The 21558-nt window shown below is 34.2% G+C and overlaps 1 protein-coding gene across 3 annotated transcripts in view; it reads left to right on the plus strand.

The window, feature by feature from the left end:
* The window catches only part of LOC150086776 (cyclin-dependent kinase 17-like), a 279296-nt gene that overhangs the window by 188839 nt on the left and 68899 nt on the right, over positions 1-21558 (plus strand). For all 3 annotated transcript variants that reach the window (XM_090372743.1, XM_090372745.1, XM_090372744.1), the window contains exons 2-7: positions 7841-7959; positions 8069-8191; positions 8517-8573; positions 10037-10151; positions 11525-11619; positions 13974-14036. In XM_090372743.1, coding sequence (XP_090228869.1) covers positions 7841-7959; positions 8069-8191; positions 8517-8573; positions 10037-10151; positions 11525-11619; positions 13974-14036 — 572 coding nt within the window. The remainder of the gene's footprint in view (positions 1-7840; positions 7960-8068; positions 8192-8516; positions 8574-10036; positions 10152-11524; positions 11620-13973; positions 14037-21558) is intronic.

Here is a 21558-nt window from a genome sequence, read left to right on the forward strand (position 1 = left end):
TAATTTTAAAAAATTTTTATAGTATTATAAAAATCACTTTCGGAAGTATTCGATATTCAAATTCTAGTCTGTTTTCACTGGCGCCTAGTCTTCTCATCGAATTTAATATTCTATTCCTGACGTGAAGATATTTTGTAAAGAGGAGATTGAATTTCCCTGCGGCAATCTTTGTAGTACTATTTAGATCCAAGACAACTTTAGGTAACAGACTTAGATCCTTGACAGATTTGAATATTTTGGGCAACGCATTTGGTTTGTTCATCAGTAACTTATTTTTCTAGTGTGCTGGAACCGAACTTTTATCAAGTGCTGAAGTGTAAATCGGATGACTCCAGTTCCACACATAATTTCATAATTCCTCAATTCTGCGTGGTATCGAACTAGAAGTTTGTGCCTGTGCAGCAAAAGGGGGAGGGGATTATAAGTGACGTAAACAAATTATAAATAAATCCAAGGACACGTGTTCAAGTTTGGTACAACTGGCAGTTGACTTCTTAATGACTAGTCTATGCAAGGTTACCTTTAGTGGCAGTTCAGTGGCAACCGCCAAAAGAAAAGCTTTCAGATCCTGTATGATTCCTCCAAACCAGTCTTGCTTTCTGTTTTATACAAATTCATTAAATTAACCAGTGACCTTGAAACGTGTTGAGACTGCTCATCCTACGATATTAGCAGAGAAGGCGCATGACATACTTTCCATCTTTTTCTGTCTCTTTTTAGCACAGCCTCCTAATAAAACTATGCGGCTCCCCCTTCCTCTTGAGAGAAAATATGCATGAACAGGTGTTATTTTGGATCTGTATAAAAATAAGTAAGCAGGTTTAATTAACTTTTAAAAAAAAAAGTATATGACGGATCGACTATCACTGCTTTGCTTTCTTCTGATAGGATTAAAAAAAAAAACAATTCATCACCAAAAATTTATGTTGTGGTATCGTCATTACAAGGATGCAGGAGAAGAGGACTGTGGCGTTTGCGGCTCTCCCTGAAAACTTTGTTTATACTTGTATATCCTTGTACGTTACGTGCGGAAACAGAGAAATAATGGTGCTTTCTGTAGACCGGAGGTATGATCCCCCCACTCCTCACTACCTTCCAAGGAAATTTTCGTCTATGGGTAACTGTAACAGAAAATCATAAGAAGTCTGCCATTTTTTAAAAATATTTCAGTTTTAAAATTCAACTGAAGTCAGTTCATCATATAATGACAAGAATGAACAATCATAGCCTCTTTCTTCTAAGAGAATTATTAGTCACCCAGAGTAATAATGGCCTTGTAGAGTAAATTGTAATTGTTTAAACAAAAAAAAAAAAAAAAAAAAAAAAATCATGGCACCAACGCATAGGACAGTGAATGTGAACATATCCGCATCTTTAGATATTCAATTTACACTGTTTATCTAGTCGAGAGCGAGAATTTAAAACCTGAATGTTGATGACTATTTTTCTCTTAGATTACTGTGAGTTAGTCCTGTCTAAAACCGTTAGATAAATTATTAGGTTGACCTGCCTTTATCGTTAAGAGCAATTTCCCAGATGATGGCACTATTTTCAATGATACTACACATTGATTATTTAAAAAATAAAAAACTTCATTCACATAACCAAAACGTACTTTTTGTAGTGAGTTTCATTGTTATCCTGATTTATATAGTGCATGAATATCTAAGGCCCATGTTGCTCAGTTTATGTCTGTATGCAGTAGACTCTCGATTATCCGAGGGCGGATTAACCAAGCCATAACAAAAAGAAATACATGGAATCCTTTACAGTGTTGTTTGTTTAAATTTTATAATGTTCCTTTATACAAGACCCTTGAATTTCCCAGAGCCTGCATTCCCACCTTTTCGCCCTCTCCACTAGCTTACTTTAGTAGTCATATTTCAGTAATCCTACTTAAAGAATTTTAACATTCCTTTTTCTTAAGGTGGTTTTTTTATTTTTTGTGTGCGTCCATCATGGTAAAATGGAAAAGGATTGTTCTTTCTACTGAACAAAATCTTTAGCTCAGCAGTATTTTTTAAAATGTTCTCTTTGGCATCTTTTCACAACTTTTGGAACAGATGCACAATTGTCAACTTATGAGTCTATTCGATAACATGGAATCACAAGAACACGCCGTTCTCGCCAACAAGATGTTTCCAAATTTAGTACCATTGTCAGGAAGACAAACTAAGGGAAAAATCGAACTTTTTGTTTTCCTTTTTCAGAAATAACACGTTTGAGTTAAATTTTACTACAGCGTGAGTTTTTCTTTAATTTTTTGGATTGTTCGGGCAAATTCGTTTCCTAACCGCATTGTGTAATTAGGAGTTTACTGTACAAATGCATGTTCACGGGCCGATTTACAAATTATTCGGCGTGAAAAACCAGGTATAACTCAATGGTAAAAATCTTATTTCTTCCGTCTGAGACCGGCTAACTACAGCCCCGATTGAATAATCGTTCGAATCTCCAACGGGATTCGAACTCAGACGTCTCTCTCTCTCCAAACGAATAACAAGTGTCGAAATCACTGTACTGCCATGGGAGGATGTGAGAGAGAGAAAATAAATAAATAAATGAACGAACAAACTGGAATGGATCTGAATTAAAACTCCATATTTTCGTTCTGGTAACTGAGAAGAGAAAAAGTTGCAAAGGAGAAAAAGTGCCAATTGAGGAACACGAATAAAACTCTCGGATCTTATCCTTATATTTAAACTGCTACTAATTTTAATGTTTAATAAATCTTCCTTCTGGTAAGTTGGTAAAAAAAAAAAAAGTACTGATTGTTTAGATTACTTAGTTAAAAGGGGGGATCGAACAAAGAAAGTTGTTCTCTCCTCATTATTCATATTGAAATGTTAACAGTATGTACTGATCACTTCCCCCCACTCGCCCCAGGGATGAGTTAAATCTTGCATTTTTTTTTGGTGGGGGTTAAGCATAACATTCGCAGGTTTAAAAAAAATCACTGAAGATGCACACGCAAATTGTTTTTAAAGAAGAAATTTAGAATGGAAAGAAAGATGCCCCACTCAGACTAATTAATATATAATCTTTATATAACAAAAGGTAAAGTGCAGCCATTATCAACCCACTGCAGGATGGAAGCCTTCTCAACAATTCATGTTGAGGGAAATGGACCATAATCTGCCACGCTGGTCCAGTGTTGGTTGGCAGATCGACCGTATTCAGCAGTCAGGGACTTGAACCCCGGTCTACTCAAAGAGCTGTTGTTGTTATTTGGTTTTTAGGAGCATTAGCAACTAAGGCCATATTGCTTCGGGATATGCGGTGGTCACTCCCTGACCTTTCCGCATCCTCCGTATTTGGTGGTGACGGGCTCGAACCCCGGTCTAATCAAGAAGCGTGTGCTACTGCACTCTCGCTCCTGACTATTCGGAGATATATATATATATATATATATATATATATATTTTTTTTTTTTTATATATATAATTTGTGAACTTGGTATTTGAGGCTGAATTCGAATGAAAAACCTAGATTTAATATATATAATTGTTATCAGGATCAAAAACTTCTTTCTGACCAAAAAGAAGAAAAAATAAATAAATATGGGAAGAAATTGTTGTTGTTGGTACTGAGTTTAACGACACAAGGGGGAAGTGTTGTTAATGCAAGAATTGAAAGAAAAGTATGTTGCTTGGGTCAGCTTTATGGTTAGATTACTTAAGTAGGAACCATCTGGATGTAAAATGGGCATGGAGCTGGGCTGATGAAAATTGGGCTCAGTGGTTTAAGTAAATAAATAAATTTAAATAATTTTTTTGTTTATACTCTGGGACGACCAAACGGTCAGAGGAGTTCACAAGATAGGCAGAATACAAGAAACAGCATCGTATTCAGCAGTCACGGGCAGGTGGCTAGTCGGCGCGATTGGTATGAAGCATCATTTCGAATTTATCAGAAGTTTGCTTGCATACTTTTGCATTTGCAAAAAAAATGAAGTGTCGGTTTTTGATGTAATCCACTTGCGATGTGCTTTGGTCTTAGCTCGAACTGCTGTGGGATATTTTTCTCTTTTTAGAAAGCTAAGGCTATTGTGGCCCGTGGCTTTGCACCGAGCCGTGACCTATCATTTTTGAGGATGACTGAAATAGAATATCGATTACGGCAGAGCACGGCTTCGCTCGCCGTATGTGTGAAAAACACTGGCTCAGAAACATCTTTATTGACGTTTTCTGTCAGCTGATTGAAATTCAAAAAGAAATGGAATGGACTGTCACCATTAACATATAAATAAGATTTTTATATGCTGATGATGATTTTTCCGAAATGTTATACAGCCAGACTTGAAAATTAGATTAAATTTTGAAGTTTGGATTTTGTACTGCTAATTTTGGAATCGTGATAAATCATTTATTTTTTATTTTAATTTTAAAACTTAGTTTACGTATGGTTACGTATGATTGTAAAAAAAGATTTTTTTCAGTATCATTACGCTTTTTTTTAGTGTTCATTGTTTTTGACCTTTCAGTTTTTAAACGATCGCTATTGAATTTTCATAATGTGCATTATACTTTAGCGTAGTATTATTAGCTGGTCTAAATGACAGATGGCCGTTCGGTGTTGTTCCCTCTTCTCCTTCCTGTGAAGCTAGTGTGCCAACAAACGTGCCGTCTTTCGCGTAATTCTGAGCTTCGTTTTTTTTTTTTTTTTTTTTTTCCCCGATCGCTTTTATATTGTAGGGATGCTGTGAATGAGGTGGGAAACGGCAGGGCCTAGGGTCTCCTATGCTTACTCTTCTTTGCGATGGTGACTCACATCCACTATGACTCACGACTTCGAGGTGGAGGATTTAAAATTAAATATGAACAGAAGTTCGATTTTAAGCATCAGAGGAATGGAGGGATGGGGACTATTCTCACAAGTAGTTTGACGAGTTCAGTAGGGAACAGCAGCCCTCCCCTGGATGACTCATGCAGTTGGGTGTAAAGAAAATTGAGAGAGAGAGAGTCGAAGTAAACATATAAAGTATTTTCACAAATATGTAGTCCCAGAAAAGCTGTGTGATGTATATATATCATGAATAATTTAGTTGCATTTGCAGTGGATTTAAGCATAAATGAGATAAGCAGCTGCAGAATTTAAGAGGTTACCGAAATCTTAATAAATGCTTTACTTTTATTTGTTTCATTATGCATTATTTTGTTTTCAAATAGTCATTAAATGCTGTTTAGTAACTACAAATACAGTTACCATCCAAATTAATAAAATGACAAGTACCCTTTCCACATTGTTGAGGTTGCTTCTTCTTTAGTTGATGCTACAGGGATGGACACATTTTGAAGCATTTAATGCTTCATCACACATGATATGTAACAACGGTTGACCTTAAGTCACTTAATTGCTAGTGGGAAAGAGATTTTTCAGATTAATATTATAATAGGACAGGTTACTTATGACTGATATTTGATTTTAAACTCTATTTAATTTAATGCTGAATGTTGTCCAGGTGACACAGGTGTAAAACTGTATTCACTGCTGCCTATAAACTGAGGTGAACATGTTATTATGTAATTTTTTCCCTTTAAAACTATTAACTTTAGTTAAATATATCATATGATGATATATTTAGCCATTGTTAATAAATTAGATTCAACACAAAAAAAAAAAAAAAAAGAAAAGAAATTAATATTGGAAGCTCAGTCTCAAAAATCTATATGATACTATTTTACACTTAAAGCCAATTTACCATCAGAGGAGAATTTGTAAACTACTGATAAATCATTTTTAAGTGCTGCACATGTTTGATGTTGTAATATGTACAGTTTCAAGCATCAGAGGAACTAGAGGGATGGGGAGCATTCTCACAAGTAGTTTGACGAGTTCAGTAAGGAACAGCAGGCCTCCCCCAGATGACTCATGCAGTTGGGTTTAAAGAAAATTGAGAGAGAGAGTGTGTCGAAGGAAACATATAAAGTACTTTCACAGATATGTAGTCCCAGAACACTTGCAACTTGTTTTCCTTGAAAGAAGAACTTTTCTTTCATCTCCTATGGCTTGTGAAATGATAAATGACTGGAATAGAGGCAAGAGATAGAACTGCATTGCTATGCGGTTAATGACACAGTAAAGCTGATATGCTTTATCCTGCTGCTGGACTGTTTTTGCAATTTAAACTTGAAGTTAAAAAAATTTAATAATACTGTCTGCAGCAGGATTAAGCCATTAGTGGTTCACCTTAATCTGATACTTAACCACCTCATCTGGTTTCTTGAGTCCCACTCACTCAGGAAAAGCATACATACCAAGAATTACATATACATCATTATGGATTTCAGTGAAGCAGGTCTGCATTATATTTGATATATAAGGCAGAATCAGATATCAGAAAGCATTTATCAAGACAAACATCTAGTTATGGTAAGTTTGGGTATGGAAAAGGCTTTTGATACCACATGATGAGTTGACATTTTACAAGCTCTGCACACCTTTTTGACTGTTAGGCAAGTTCCCCATTACCTAGAGTTTTTTGGAAGGCAGAATACCTTTCAGGTTCATTAGAAAAATGAACTTGCTCTCAAATGCACATGCAGGAGGAAGGCATTCCCCAGAGAGCTATATTAAGTGACATGTTGTTTGCAATAAGAATTAATAACGTCACACATGATATTCCAACATGGTGGAAGCTTATCAGAATACAGATGACATCATGATTTAATGTCAAGCAAAAAATATAAATTCAATCAAGCTCCAGGTTTCACTTAGCAAAATTGAGTTCTGGACATCTCAATAATACTTATTGAATTTAAGCATAGAAATCTACTTGTATTCACTTTTGTAAAAGATGTAAGATCCACTCCAAACCTGAAGTATGGCTCAAAAATAGTATTATCCTACTTCTTACCAATAGTATCAGATTCTTAGTAGTATTGGACAGCAAATTAAACTTTTAGTGACATATCACTAATCTTAAGAGCCATTTGTCTTAAATTCAGTATCCTCAGAATGCTATCTGCAACCACATGGGGTGGAGATCACTATACTCCCCTTCATTTGTATTGAGCTTTAAACAGATCTTACCCAGATTATGGATCACCTATCTATCAATCTGCTAAGAAAAGTGTACTCATTTGATTGGATGCTGTCTTTCACAGTGCCCTAAGGAGCATTCAGAACATCTCCTCTACACAATATAAAATATAAACTTGAAATTGCAGAAACCACTAAAATGCAAAATGTTTTAAATATCCTTAGAATGTAACATTAATAGTTAAATGTTACTATCAGTTATTATTTATAAAAATTTAAAGCAAAATGTTGCTAGTATTTTTACTAGTTGATAATTTCAATTTTTTTTTTCTTTTAAGTAACTGTATTAATAACACATTAAGGGGAAGAGGGACCATTCAATTTTGAAAGGTTTTCTCAATGATTTGTTCACTTTATTTCTTTGATACCTGATTGCCTTTAAATTCAACAAGGGCACTGTTATTATGTAACATTATGATCATCTGAAATTAAAAGCTAGTAGTAACTTTTAATAGTGTAGTATTACTGGCACTTTATTTTCAGAATTGTTTGCAATAAGAATTAATAACGTCACACATGATATTCCAACATGGTGGAAGTTTATCAGAATATAGATGACATTATGATTTAATGTCAAGCAAAAAATATAAATTCCATCAAGCTCCAGGTTTCACTTAGCAAAATTGAGTTCATCACTTAAGTTGCACTCTTCAGAGTTAAATAAAGATAATGGCCTACCTTTTGGGATGAATAATATTTTATTTTCTGCCAAAGTATAATTTTGTTGTTTGTTTTTTAACAAATTAAATGAATTGAGATTAGGTTTACATGCTTTTTTTTTCATGTTGAATTCTATTAGGCGTTGTTCATGAACATCCAAGAATTGGCTCAGATGGAGAAAGTGAAGAAGCTTCTGGAGCATCAGATGAAGTTGCATCTCCAGTTAAACTCCGCTCAAAAAGTAGACGGATCAGTCAGGTAATAATGCTTCTTGTTAAATTGTGATTTTTAGAGTTCCCGTTATATTCGGTAAATTCATATTTTGCTTATTGCAGTTTAATCCAATTGCCATGTTTATTTATTACAGCAAGATATCAGCAAGAGGTTATCCCTTCCTGCAGACCTTCATCTTCCAGAAGATTTTGTTGGAAAGCAGTCTAATTTTTCATTTGAAGGTCCTATTAGTCGGACAGTTCGAAGGCAATCACTTGTGAGTTTTGATACTTTTTATGTTGTAATAAATTTATTCTCTATTAGATTTTTTTTGAATGAGTTTTGACTAATACTTTAAATTATCATAGTCAAACTTCAAACAAAGAGCTTACAAAACAGGAAAATTAGAATATTTATTGTATAATTAATAAATATTGGCACACATTTATTTTAATTTATTCTCTGTTAATATACACTTTTATACTAATACCAATATAATTTTATATTAATATAATAAAACAGCTATCTTTATTAGTTTTCTGATTTATAACATGATTTTATAAATGCTTTATTATAATTTATTTTTTATACCCTAAATATAGTCAGAAATTGGTTTTGGGAAAATGGAAACTTACACAAAGTTGGACAAACTTGGAGAGGTAAGTATTAATTTAATTTTATTATTCACATAGTATCATAGTGTGAGGACCCACAGATCTTTTTTTTTAAATCCTTTTCAAAAATGGAAAGTGAGTTTATTAGGTGTGTGTGACTTTAACCTTAAGAACTTGTATTACAGCTTAATATTACAGCTTAATGACGTAAGCTGTAATAGAAAAGTATTACAGCTTAATGACATAAACTGTAATAGAAAAGTATTACAGCTTATATTATTTTTATTATTATTATTAGTAGTAATAGTAGTAGTGGTGGTGGTAAATGATATATAAGAAAGCATCAGCAAAAAAAAAAAAAAAAAAAATCTATACTTTCCATTTCACCTGCCCTAAGGACAGGTGAAATGGGAAGTGTTGACTTTTTCCCTAATGAGAATTAAATTATTATTTAAGAATCTTGAAACAAGTTTATTGCCACTTAGATTTTAAATACCATCTCTTTAGTATAATCTAAACTAAATTTACAGTATGTGAGGGTATCTTGAGGTATTCCAATGGTTTTTTTTTTTTTAAATCATGATCTGTCATCTTGAAACAAGATTGTAGTAGAACTTTTATAAAATTTTGTAATTTATAAAACTTCAAAATTACAATTGCTATTTTAGCCTTTTCAGAATTATGAAATGTAGAAAAACTCTTTCATCCACTCTTCCATTTTTCTGGCTGGCTAGTTTGCAAATAGGTTCCACCAATTATCATGTGGAAAGTAGGCATTATTAATTCTGTTTAGAATTTCTTGTTTTCTGCACCACTCCATTTAGAGACTCATTCTACCTGCTGATATTTATATTAATATCAACTGCAGAAAAATTGGGATTGAGTAACTAATCATGCGACTGTTGAGGATTTGTATTAAATCCTCAACAGTTGCATGGTTAGTTGCTCAATCCCAATTTTCCCAGGTGCCCATTTCAATGGCTTAAAGAGGCAGTAGTCTAAGGTGTGTGTGTGTGTGGGTGGGGAAGGAATAGAATCTAGATTGTGTTGCAAATGTGTCAAAACTTCTCATTTACACCACTTTAACAAAACATGGGTTTGCATGGCTGTATGTGTGGTGGATTTACCTTGGAGCACGGTCATGTAATTCCATAGCAGTATTGGTCTATTTTGATGAGCAGCATTCCTTGTTTTATGTAATATGAAGTAGCGTGAATAAATACCTCAGTATTTATTCATGATTCTATCATTAGTGCCGTATTTCTACTGGTATTACATTGATATGAATGCATATGGAAAGCTCTGCCAGCTGTTTTTATATTGTGTGCAGCTGTTTTCTGCTGTATCATTTATACTTTACTTACTATAAGAGTATTTGAAAAGTCCATACTAGAACTGTTTTTCAAACTATTACAACATTTCTTCAAAATTTAGCCACACGCACATTTGCACAGTATATTTCCAGTTTATTTCATATATTTACATGTATATTTATTATCATCGTTTAGGGAACATATGCAACAGTGTTTAAAGGAAAAAGTCGTCTGACTGATAATCTAGTAGCTTTAAAGGAAATTAGACTGGAGCATGAAGAAGGAGCCCCCTGTACTGCCATAAGAGAAGGTATTGCTTTCTTGTAAAATTTATTTACCTATATGTTTTTAGAAAAACAGTGTATATATATATATATAGACAAAGAGATAGGTAATTGGATTAGTTTCAGTTAGAATAAGCAAAACACAGTCTTGCATTTCTCTATCATATAATTCTAGTATTTAATTTTTTTATTTTATAGGGAGAATGGTCAGACTGTTAATGGGAAAATTCAGTTCTACACATCAGCATTGTATATCTTTCATTTTTTGATACTACTCCAGATTTTTTTTTCTGCTTAACAATATGATACCCCTATATTTGTTTCAAACAAGCAGGCCCTGTCTTGGAAGGAACATGTTGAGCTGTTTTGCTATGAGATTAATAATAAATACTTCATATCAGTTTAGGTAAAGAAATTTGGGTAAATTGAATAATTGAGTTGATGAAAGGTACTGTAATGATGTTTATTTCAAAAACTTATATAAGAAAAAATAATAATAAATGCGATCTAAAAGGAGAAATTTCTCTTTATAATGTCAGTAAGTCAACTTAAATCCTAAGACTTGACTATGGATTGTGAAACTCTTTGTGCCATATCAAATTTCCCACTGGATACATGAAATTACTTAAAAACAAATACTTTTTTTTCCTTATGCATTTTTTTCCCTCCAAAGTTATATAAATGAATGTGTGAGAATCAATTCTTTAATTATCGGTAGAATTTTTAATCATCTAACCAATTATCAAATTGTGAAAATCATCGAAAGTTTGACCAACCACAATTCATCATTCTGCTTCTGTGTGAGTGAGTAGATTTTGTGCCAGCAGAGATACACCATCACTTGCCCACTGATAAGTGATTTGATTGTTGTGTCAATTCTTCTATTTCTTGTTGTGTCAATTCTTTGCCAAAGCTTCATTTGCTCATTAATAACTTTTCAATAGAGTAAACAAAGACTTTTCATAAGTGGAATAACTTAAGCAGTGTTTTTAAATTTGCAGTAAAAAAATTAAAAATTTTAATTTAAAAATAAAAATTTAAATGTTTTTCTAAAAGTAGTTGAGAAATTTGCTATTTTATCAAATTCATAATTGAAATAGAATATCATTTTTTAATATCTTATGGGGGGGGGGGCTTCTGATTGCTATGAACATTTTTCTTGTGAATATATAAATTTTGTTTGGAAATGAATAACCTGAATAAATAAGTTTGAATACTTGATGTAACAATTATTCATCTTTTACAAATATTCTTATGGTCTTCAGAGAAATGTATGTATATTTTAGTAAGTAAAACCAAGAAAGAGTGCCATTCACTTTTTATTCTACTGTGAACATACATATTTATTTTTATAGAAGGATCACATTAAATAATAATTTGGGGTATTATTTTTTTTCAGTATCCCTTCTAAAAGATTTGAAGCACAATAATATAGTCACATTACATGATATCGTCCACACAGAGAAATCGCTCACTTTAGTGTTTGAATATCTGGTAAGATTTTTTATATATTACAAAACAAGAAAATTAAAGCAAAAGCATTTTATTTTTGTTGAGTATTTTATCATTAATGTTATCAAATTAGATGTGATTTTTACTTTTGCTTCTGGGTTTTTTTTTTTTTTTTTTTTTGCGAGTTGAAATTGGTCATACTCTAAGGGAAATTCAAATTTTTTAATTAATGTCTTTAATGGGGAGAGTAAATTAGTGAGATGATACAACATAGCCTTCAAATAATTAATTTTGCTGTACCCTTTATTTTACAGCTGAATGCTTCATTACTCACTTTAATTGAATTATTATTTTATTAAACTTACTTTTAATAGCCTTGCATTAACAAATAATACTTTAAATATTTTAATTAAAGTTTAATATTGTAAGCATATATTGAAATGAGTATGCATCAATCTAAGAAATAAAAACACAGCAAAACTGTGAACATGTTATTTGCATAACAGAATTAGAGACTACTGAAATTATATATCAGTACATGCAGCGTGGCAGTGAGAGTTCAGATTTGGAAGGAAGTTTTAGTTGTAGAGAACTGCATTTTTGGTGAAGTGGGTGGATGTCATCAGTATGTATCTATTTTTCATCTCTTGCAGACACTTGAACTAGTCTGCACTATCAACCTAACTGATGTCTGTTGACATCACAAGCTATCTGTGGTGAGCTACAGCTTGAACAACAGCAGATGAAGACAAGATAAACTGGTTTGAACACTACTTGAGATTATGTAATGACAGAAAAGCTTGAGATAATAAGCTGTGATCTGCAGTAGGGGTTGAGGGGGGGAAGTTTAATCACAGAGATCTTGTGATAATGTTTCTTATAAAGAACTTATTAATGCAGGTGTTCAGAGTTTCCACCTGTGATACATCTACATTTACAGGCACAGGCAGTGTATTCCATCAGTATGTAAAGTGAACTGTCTTATGCAGTCTACCGTAGGCAGAGATGAGTTTGACCATAAGACTGGCTGGGACACGTGATGCTAACATATGCTTCACCCTTCCCAAATGCCTGGGATTAACTTATCCTAGACATTTGGGAAGGTTGGAATTTATGCTTACAACAAGTTTAACTTCATCATAATGCATTGTCTAGAGTCTTTTTTGTTTCCCCTGTATTGCTTGTTTTTGGTATAAACAGTACCCCCAGGTGGGTGCACTGTTAGAGGATCACACTGTTCTTTATTCATAAACAGTGTTACTGCTCCGATGATGCTCTGCTTGATGATGAGTGGCAGGCCATACGAAAATTATGGAAATAATTCTTAGTTTTCTTACTGTTTGAAATTATAAGTTTTGAGCATTGCATGACATCTATCATCTCCTAAAGGCCTCTTGTAAAAGTCTCTCCTAGAGCCACTTTATCTCAATGCTTTGCCAATTTGCACCATCACTCCTAAATAGAATGTTGCTATTAAATAAATAGTAACATATGCTATTTGGGAGCTATTTGTTTGAAAAAGTGGAGAATTAAGACCCTATTAAAAAAAAAAAAAACATTTCTTTTACAGGCTTGGGTATAAATAAAAAAAATATGATTGTTTCCTTTTACAGTTGTCATTACAGTGTGTATACATTACCTATTTTGCATCAGTGCAAGGCCAAAATTCTTTACAGATGAAGAAATTTAATCTATTGTTATGGATTATTTATGTATTAAGGAGATGAATAAGGCCATCTTCGCCATCATAATATTTATTTTTTTTACTATTATTTTAGTAAATTTTCTTAATTGTCATGTTTAACCTAACCACAACATTAAAAGAGCTGTTTAATTTATGCGTTACTTCCATTGATAGAAAACTTCAAATTATCACACTATTGCATCATGATTATTACTTTACTCTGATTAGTAAACAGCATAATGTTACTTTGCCAGTTCTTATGACCATTTACAAAAAGAGAGCAAAATAAATCATCTATTTGCTTATGGTTGTTTGTTTTAATTTTCATTTAATTCACTTTTCACATAACTGAATGAATTAACAGAAACCAGAATGTTCATATATATGATGTTTTATTATCTGCATTTTATTTTTAATATTATGTCATATATATAAATAAATATGCAATGTCTGTTTACTGCTATCTGTATCAGGTAATTAAAGCATAAGTATATTTTGTTATGTGTTTGCTTTTTAATTATACTGCACATAATTTCTTTAAGGCTTATTATCAGTGTATTTTGTTATAAATTTAAATGGGATTACAGATTGTATGACAGTTATTCTCTGTCTTTTTATTGGAGGATATTATTTTAGTCATATATTTTGTTAAGTTGTATAACTGTCTTTACTTAGTCTGTGCAAACTACTCTTACTAGATTTTGTTTTTTAGGAAAAGGATCTAAAACAGTACATGGATGACTGCAGAAATATACTTAATATGAATAATGTTAAGGTAAGAAAGTTTTAACTGCATAATTAAGTTTGTAATGACTCATAGGACAATTGTGGTCCATTGTTTCAATGTAATTTGCATTCATCTACTAATTAATATGTTATTATTTCTTGTCTTATGAAACTGATATAGCTGAAGATGAATAATTGCTTAAGGTTGATAATGGTAATGTTTAATTATTTTCTTAAAGGCATAATTTTTTTTTCTCCATAAGGTAGATTCAGAAAATTCTAGTAATGAATTTATTACTAATGGCTTGTGCATTGTCCCTAGGTGCCAAGTATTTTTATGATTGTGCAATTTCCAGTGTGATATAGAGAGCCTCTTGTGATTTAAATAGACAGTTTTGATTTGATTTAAGCAGCTATTTACTTTTAATTAGTAAGAGCCCACAAAACAAACTACTTTTTTTTTTTTTGTTGTTGCTACTAATACTAACCTCGTGAATCTTAACCACTGCTTAGCCCAGGTGGCACTGCTAGTTTTCCAACCCGCCTCCATGTGGAAGGGCTGGAGATGTAGAAGGGAAGTTCTCGGTTTTCATTCTAAGAACTTAAAAGCTTTCGTGGATATTGACAGTTTCCTCCTCTAGAGCCTCTAAGTTCATCACCTCACTTGGGCCGACCGGGCTAGCCGAGTGGGTAAAAGTACCTGCCCGGCAACCCAAAGGTCGCGGGTTCGATTCCCACCTCGGGCTTGGATCAAAGTACTGCAAAAACCTTGGGAGGTGCAATATGGCCACAGAAGCCGATGCGCCAACAACTATCAAAAAAAAAAAAAAAAACCTCACTTGGACTAGCATCAACCTGACCATAAAAACCACTTGCACTTCAACTAAGAGAATGGAAAACAATATTAGTCAACAGGGCTCATTTTGTTTGGAGTTCACAACACTGCATTGTGTTGGAATTGCATAGTTTAGATATTCAATAGATAACTAATTTCATAAAATTGTCTTTTGTTTTGGAGCACAGCAGATCCTTCCTCTGAGGTAAAGACATCTGTATATAATAACAGATTTATATGTAGTAACAGGTTGAGCACGCTGAATTCTGATGAGATCCTTCCACTTGTTCAGATTACGAACCTAAGGGGGCATAAATTCAAATTAAGAAAAGACAGATGTAGAATGGATGTGCGGAAATTTGCATTTAGCCAGCGGGTGGTTAATTGCTGGAACAAACTTCCATCTGTCGTTGTGGAAGTTGATAGGTTAAATAAATTTAAGGAGGAACTGGACAGGCATTTGGAGGGAATGGTGTGATTTTTTTTTTTTTGGCTGATGCTGCATAAGCTCATACACTTGCTTTCTTGCATGACATGCCACTACTACTACTAGGTCAGTTATTATTTGCATTAGCAAATAGTAATAATTCATGATTTATTATAGAAAGAAAGAAAGAGAGAGATAACTTTTATGCACAAACTAAGAACATTTCGATTTCTAAAAATCAAACATTCACTCCTCCAAAGGGCACATGGCAACAAACAGTGCTTCATCTACAATATACAGTATATGGATAGATAGCCTGTATGATAAAAAAGGTAAAGGTAAACTGCAGCAATTATCAATCCACTGCAGGATGGAAGCCTCCTCAACAATTCATGTTGATAGAAATGGACCATTATCTGCCATGCTGGTCCGGTGTGGGTTGACAGATCGACCATATTTAGCAGTCAGGGGTTTGAACCCTGGTCTACTCAAAGAGCGTGTGCTACTGCACTCCCATTCCCGATCACTTGGCTATGGAGGCCACCTGCCTGTGTAGTATGTATGAAAATAATAAAATAATAATAATTGCTGGATTTCTCTTTGTCTGATTTTAATGAAATTTAGGGAGGCTCAATAAATCATTCTAGAAGAGTCAAATGTAAAAATTTATGAAAATAAATCCACTAGGAGTTTAGTTATTACATGTGATGGACAGACAGATGGAAGGACACAGCGAAGACAAATATGCACTTTATGCATAAATGCTAATGTGCCTAAAAATAAATTTACCATTACATCTGCTGCATTTTGGGGCACAGTCAAGAATACAATGAAATGAAGTTGAGTGAAGACAAAGGAAATGTATTGGTAGAACTGTATGCCGGGAACTTTTCAGTAGTCTCTGTATCTGCAAGGTTACTTAGATGGATTAGTCTGAGGGTTATTCAGTGGAGGAAGCCTTTTTGCTGCTAACTAGTTAGCAGCGAACACTGGGGAGTAGTGTTAGTATTGCCACCATCTATTTGTTGTTGGTTTTAGCATTAGCATTAGTAGAGGCATATGATGGGAGAAAGCAAGCATCAGCCAAAAAAAAAAAAAAAAAACTTCCCATTTCGCCCATCCATTCACTTTAAATGTTAGTCTAGTTCTGCCTTGAACTTATTTAAGTTGTTGACCCTCACTACAACAGATGGAAGATTGTTCCAACTAGGCGCCTGCGAGATGATCTAATCTTTTGTAACAGCAACCCTTTGTTTCACTCACCAATTTACTCTCTCTTCTCTGTACTTGTTCCAGCAACTCTGCTGCACAAATTGGAGCAGTGTGGTATTGGAGGCAAGTTGCTGCTATGGATAAAGGGGTGGTTGAGGGGGAGAAGACAGAGAGTGGTAATCAATGGACACTGCTCATCGTGGACTAATGTTATTAGTGGAGTCCCTCAGGGTTCAGTATTGGGGCCTTTATTGTTTTCTGTATTTATAAATGATATTGATGATGGTATATCAGGCTTAATGTCCAAGTTTGCAGACGATACGAAGGTTGGCAGGGTTGTCAAGGACACTACTGACACTATGCTGCTGCAACAGGATTTGGAAAGGTTGAGCAGATGGGCTTCGAGGTGGCAAATGAAGTTTAACATTGACAAATGTAAAGTACTACATATGGGAAACAGCAACCCCAGAGCAACGTATCAACTCTGTGGTACTACACTGACAGTGGTAGAGAATGAAAGGGACCTGGGGGTGGTGGTGCAGGCAGATATGAAGTTCTCTGAGCAGTGCAGACGAGCTGCAAGAGTAGCTCATGGTGTATTGTCAATGATATATAGGAATTTTTCTAGCAGGGATAAGGAGGTGATTATTCCCTTGTATAAGGCAATGGTCAGGCCACACCTAGAGTACTGTATACAGGCCTGGAGGCCTCATTTCAGGAAGGATGTAGAGCTGCTGGAACGAGTACAGAGAAGGGCAACTAGATTGGTGAATGGGACAAAGGGGTTCTCTTACGAAGAAAGGCTTAAGTTTTGCAAATTACAGTGTCTGGAAACTAGGCACCAGCGGGGTGATCTGATAGAGGTGTACAAAGCCTTGAATGGTTTGAGCATGCTCAATGCTGATGGGATTCTTCCTCTAGCTCAGAAAAATCACCTGAGAGGGCATAAATTCAAATTGAGGAAAGACAGATGTAGGATAGATGTGCGGAAATTTGCCTTTAGCCAGCGGGTGGTTGGTGGGTGGAACAGACTTCCATCCCTTGTCGTGGAAGTTGATAGCCTCAATAAGTTTAAGGCTCAGCTGGACAGGTATTTCGAACGAACAGAGGGGTGAAGTGGAAGTGGTTATTTTTATTTATTTATGTTACTTTTTTTTTTTTTTTTTTTTTTTTTTTTGGCTGATGCTGCATAAGCTTGCTTTCTTGCATCAAATGCCTCTACTAATTCTAATGCTAATGCTAACTCTACATCCTTCCTAAAATGAGGCCACCAGTCCTGTATGCAGTATTCAAAGTGTTGCCTCACCATTGCCACAAGGAGACAATCACCTCCTTATCTCTGCTAGCAAAATTCCTGTATATTATTCACAATTTGGAGGTGTTGCCTTTCTGTTGAGATTTTGAGGTGATGAACCTTAATTTCGGTAATGGTATTACAGATGCTAGGGTGATTCTACAATAAGTTTGCACATCTTATTCTGAGTAGGCCTTGCATGTCTTGGAAGTAGTATTTTCTAGGCTAGGGAAGGGGGAATCCTTCTCTTACCTAGATTTCTGTTAATTGCATTGTTGTTTTTTGAATGTGGAATGCTTTGTTGAACTCTTCTTTTTTGAGGTTGGTTATGCTGAGAACTTTATGATTTTTATTGTTGAAACTGGAATTCTGATATTGAATGCTGTTCTGTATCACTTTGGGTTGTGTTGCCTCTTCTTGTGTGGTAGACATGTTACCTAAGAAACCCAAAGTCCTATTCTCCTATCACCTTGGGGTAGGGAATAGACTTGTACTGTCTCAAGTGTATCACAACTTGAGATACACTTCATTGCATTCATGTTTCAAAAACTTAAAACGAGAGTAGAACATGTCTACCATAAGAAGAGGCAATATAGCACAGCATTCAGCATCAGAATATTACAGTTTCAATACTAGAAACTGTAAAGTTCTCAACATAATCCACCATCAAAAAAAGAAAGGAGCTCATTATGACCTTCCATATTAAATAAAAAAAAAAAAAAAAGAACTATAGGAATACTGCAGTTAACAGATATCTAGGTAGTGACAATCCCACTCCCCCCTCCACACATGCTCTCTCCCTCTAACCCTATTTCAAGATGTACAAGGTCCATTCAGAACAAAATTTGCATCGTTATCACAGAACTGCTCCAGTAGCTCTAATATTAAAAACCACCATAATTGAAATCAAGTATCATATCCTGACAATGGTGACAGGATGCAGTTCTCTTGTACATCTCCTTTGTCTTCACTAAGCTTCAGTTTATTGTGTTCTTGACTGTGTTCCAAAATGTGGTAGATGTAATAGTAACCTCATTTTTAGGTTGAGTTATACATATGTGTGTGTGTGCTGTGTGCATGCACACATGCACGAATACACATATATCCCTGTTGCTTTTTCTTTGTCTGACTGTCTGTCCTCAAGTAGCAATTCAACTCCCACTGGATGGATTTTCATGAATTTTATATCTGGGCCTTTTAAAAACATTTGTCAAGCCATTCCAAATTTCATTAAAATTGGACAAATAGAAATCTAGTAATGATTATTTTTTCTTTCCATATAATTTATATGTAAAAAAAGAAATTCATAGGTTAAATGTAGTTTTAAAGCAGCACTATTGGCTTTAGAGAGTGATTTTGCTTGTGAAGAGATGCATACCTATATACAGAGAAAAGAGATTAAAAAAAAAAAAAAAAAAAACATATACAGGAGAGTAATTGGGAGTAATCAATTACTCACAATTAGGGAGAATTAGAAATGAGTTACTCCCAATTAAGAATGTAAAACTATACAGTTTTATTAAGTGACATTAGTTAAGATTTTTATAAAGTTATAATCTTAGTAATTAATCAATAATCAAGAGGACTATATTTAGTTTTCACTTCTATTAATCAGAGAAAAAAAAAATTCATTTAATTTAAGAAAAAAGATTAAATGTGCCTGAAATGGAACGCATTATGTTCATTAATAAACTTGATGTTATATACTTACCTAAGAAATACTTAACCTTGATGTTATATACTTACCTAAGAAATACTTAACCTTGATGTTATATACTTACCTAAGAAATACTTAACCTTGATGTTATATACTTACCTAAGAAATACTTAACCTTGATGTTATATACTTACCTCAGCAGAGCTCCAAAACGTAAGATACTTTTATGTAATTAGTTATTTTCTAAAAGTATGCAATTCAAATGGTGCAGCATTACCATTCCCAGTATTGTCAATCTCTGCATTCATAATAAGCTTAGCTTTTACATATTAAATATGACATTCTCTCCTTCCTTATAATACACTCCCTACAGATTGATCTGTGAGTAAGCTTTCTTCATTCCTTATCAAAAAGTGTTTGAAAAATGCTGCCGGGCCTTCTAAATGGTAAAAATGATTAGTCAGGAAACTTGTGGAACCACATGAGCAGCCCACTCAGAATCTTTGCTAAAACTAACTAACTGCCTTTGGAGAAATTTCTGTAAAAATTACTCTTCATGCTACATTAAATATTTCCAAGGGTGTCATAGCAGAATAGAATCTGATGAATGTCATAGATGACAAAATAGTCAAGGAATTCCAGGACTATAAAGTTATGTATGCAGAAAAAATTCTGATTTAAAAGGAAGGAAATTCATCTAACATTTCATATTATACTTACTGTCAGTACATTAAATTTTTACATTACTGTAAAGGCCGATTATTTAAACTCTCATATTTATTATTCATTCCAAATCCTATATAGCGCTACAGGTGCCACTGTTTGATCTTTCTCAGGCAACATGTTGAGGGGATTCAGTTTTCCCAAACTGTGGATCAGAAGATCACATCCAAATGGATTTTATCACAACATCTTACTTTCCAAATTGTAAAGTTGATCATCTAGCCTACTATAAAATTTGCAAACCCTGGAAACTTGGAAAGAAAATATAAAAATGTAAGGTTGACCATGAATTGACATGTCACGAGGCAAGAAAACAAACATTACTAATGAAGGCAAATAGGCCTGTAGTACTGGATTCCATGATTAAAGAGTAACAGTACAGATTTCCAGATTAAGAACTGACCTAGTCAATTGTGGGTCAACAAGAGCTTATGACCCATCTGAGAACATCATCTCCATGTGACAATATACCTACTGCCTATATTCTTTACTATCCAGGTACATCGGACCAGATTTCTAAAATCTTCCGTGAGTACAATATAAAATGCATACAGCTCCCTGGTAAGAGCTTACGTTCTCTGGTTTCAAACATTAAGACTTCCATCACCCCTCTCTTGTAGTGGAGTAGTATACCGCGTAACTTGCAATGATTGCGGCAGTTGCTATATAGGGGAGAGCTCTAGATGCCTTCAGGATCGCCGTGCAGAACATGACAGATCGATTTGCCTAGGTGACATGACTACTCGGCAATCGTCGGACATTTTTGGTCAACACATGACCTTAACCCCAGACGCAATTGTGAAGCGATCAATCAATCCCGACACTTCCATCACTGCCTTTGGCTAGAATTGTTGAACATATCATGCTGTCCAAAAGCCTTGAATGACTGCAAGGGTACGAGGCTACACCCTATCTTGGAATCAACAGTCTTGAAACTCGACAAGTGCTGGCAGCAAACCCACACTCGTCTGTGCACCAACAATGAACGCCAATCTAGTGAATAATGTTCAATCACACAGCCATGTGTGCATTAGAGCATACACAACTCACTTGGTATTTATTTTATTTTAATTCTATCTCTAACGTCTATATTTTGTTAGTATTTTGTATACGTATTTTGCTGAAGAAGGGGTTTGTTTACCCTGAAAGCTCCATACTTAGTTATTAAAAATTTTGTCACTGTATTGTTACTCTTCAAACATTACTAGTTACACTTAAGCACATATGCAGTTGCTAACAAAAAACGTCAATCTGTATTTACTCAAACACTTGTTTCAATGCTGCTGATTGAATGGGTAACTCTGGTTGAATGGGTCTAGTCTCACCTCTCAACTAATAATGCAAAATACAATTGATCAGATGACTGCATCTTCTGTTATGTCATCTTCCATTTTTACAACCATGTCTGAGTTATTACTCAGAT

Source organism: Mastigoproctus giganteus, chromosome 4, assembly GCF_048544385.1.
Source record: "Mastigoproctus giganteus isolate SK-2022 chromosome 4, ASM4854438v1, whole genome shotgun sequence".
Taxonomy (NCBI): Eukaryota; Metazoa; Arthropoda; class Arachnida; order Uropygi; family Thelyphonidae; genus Mastigoproctus; species Mastigoproctus giganteus.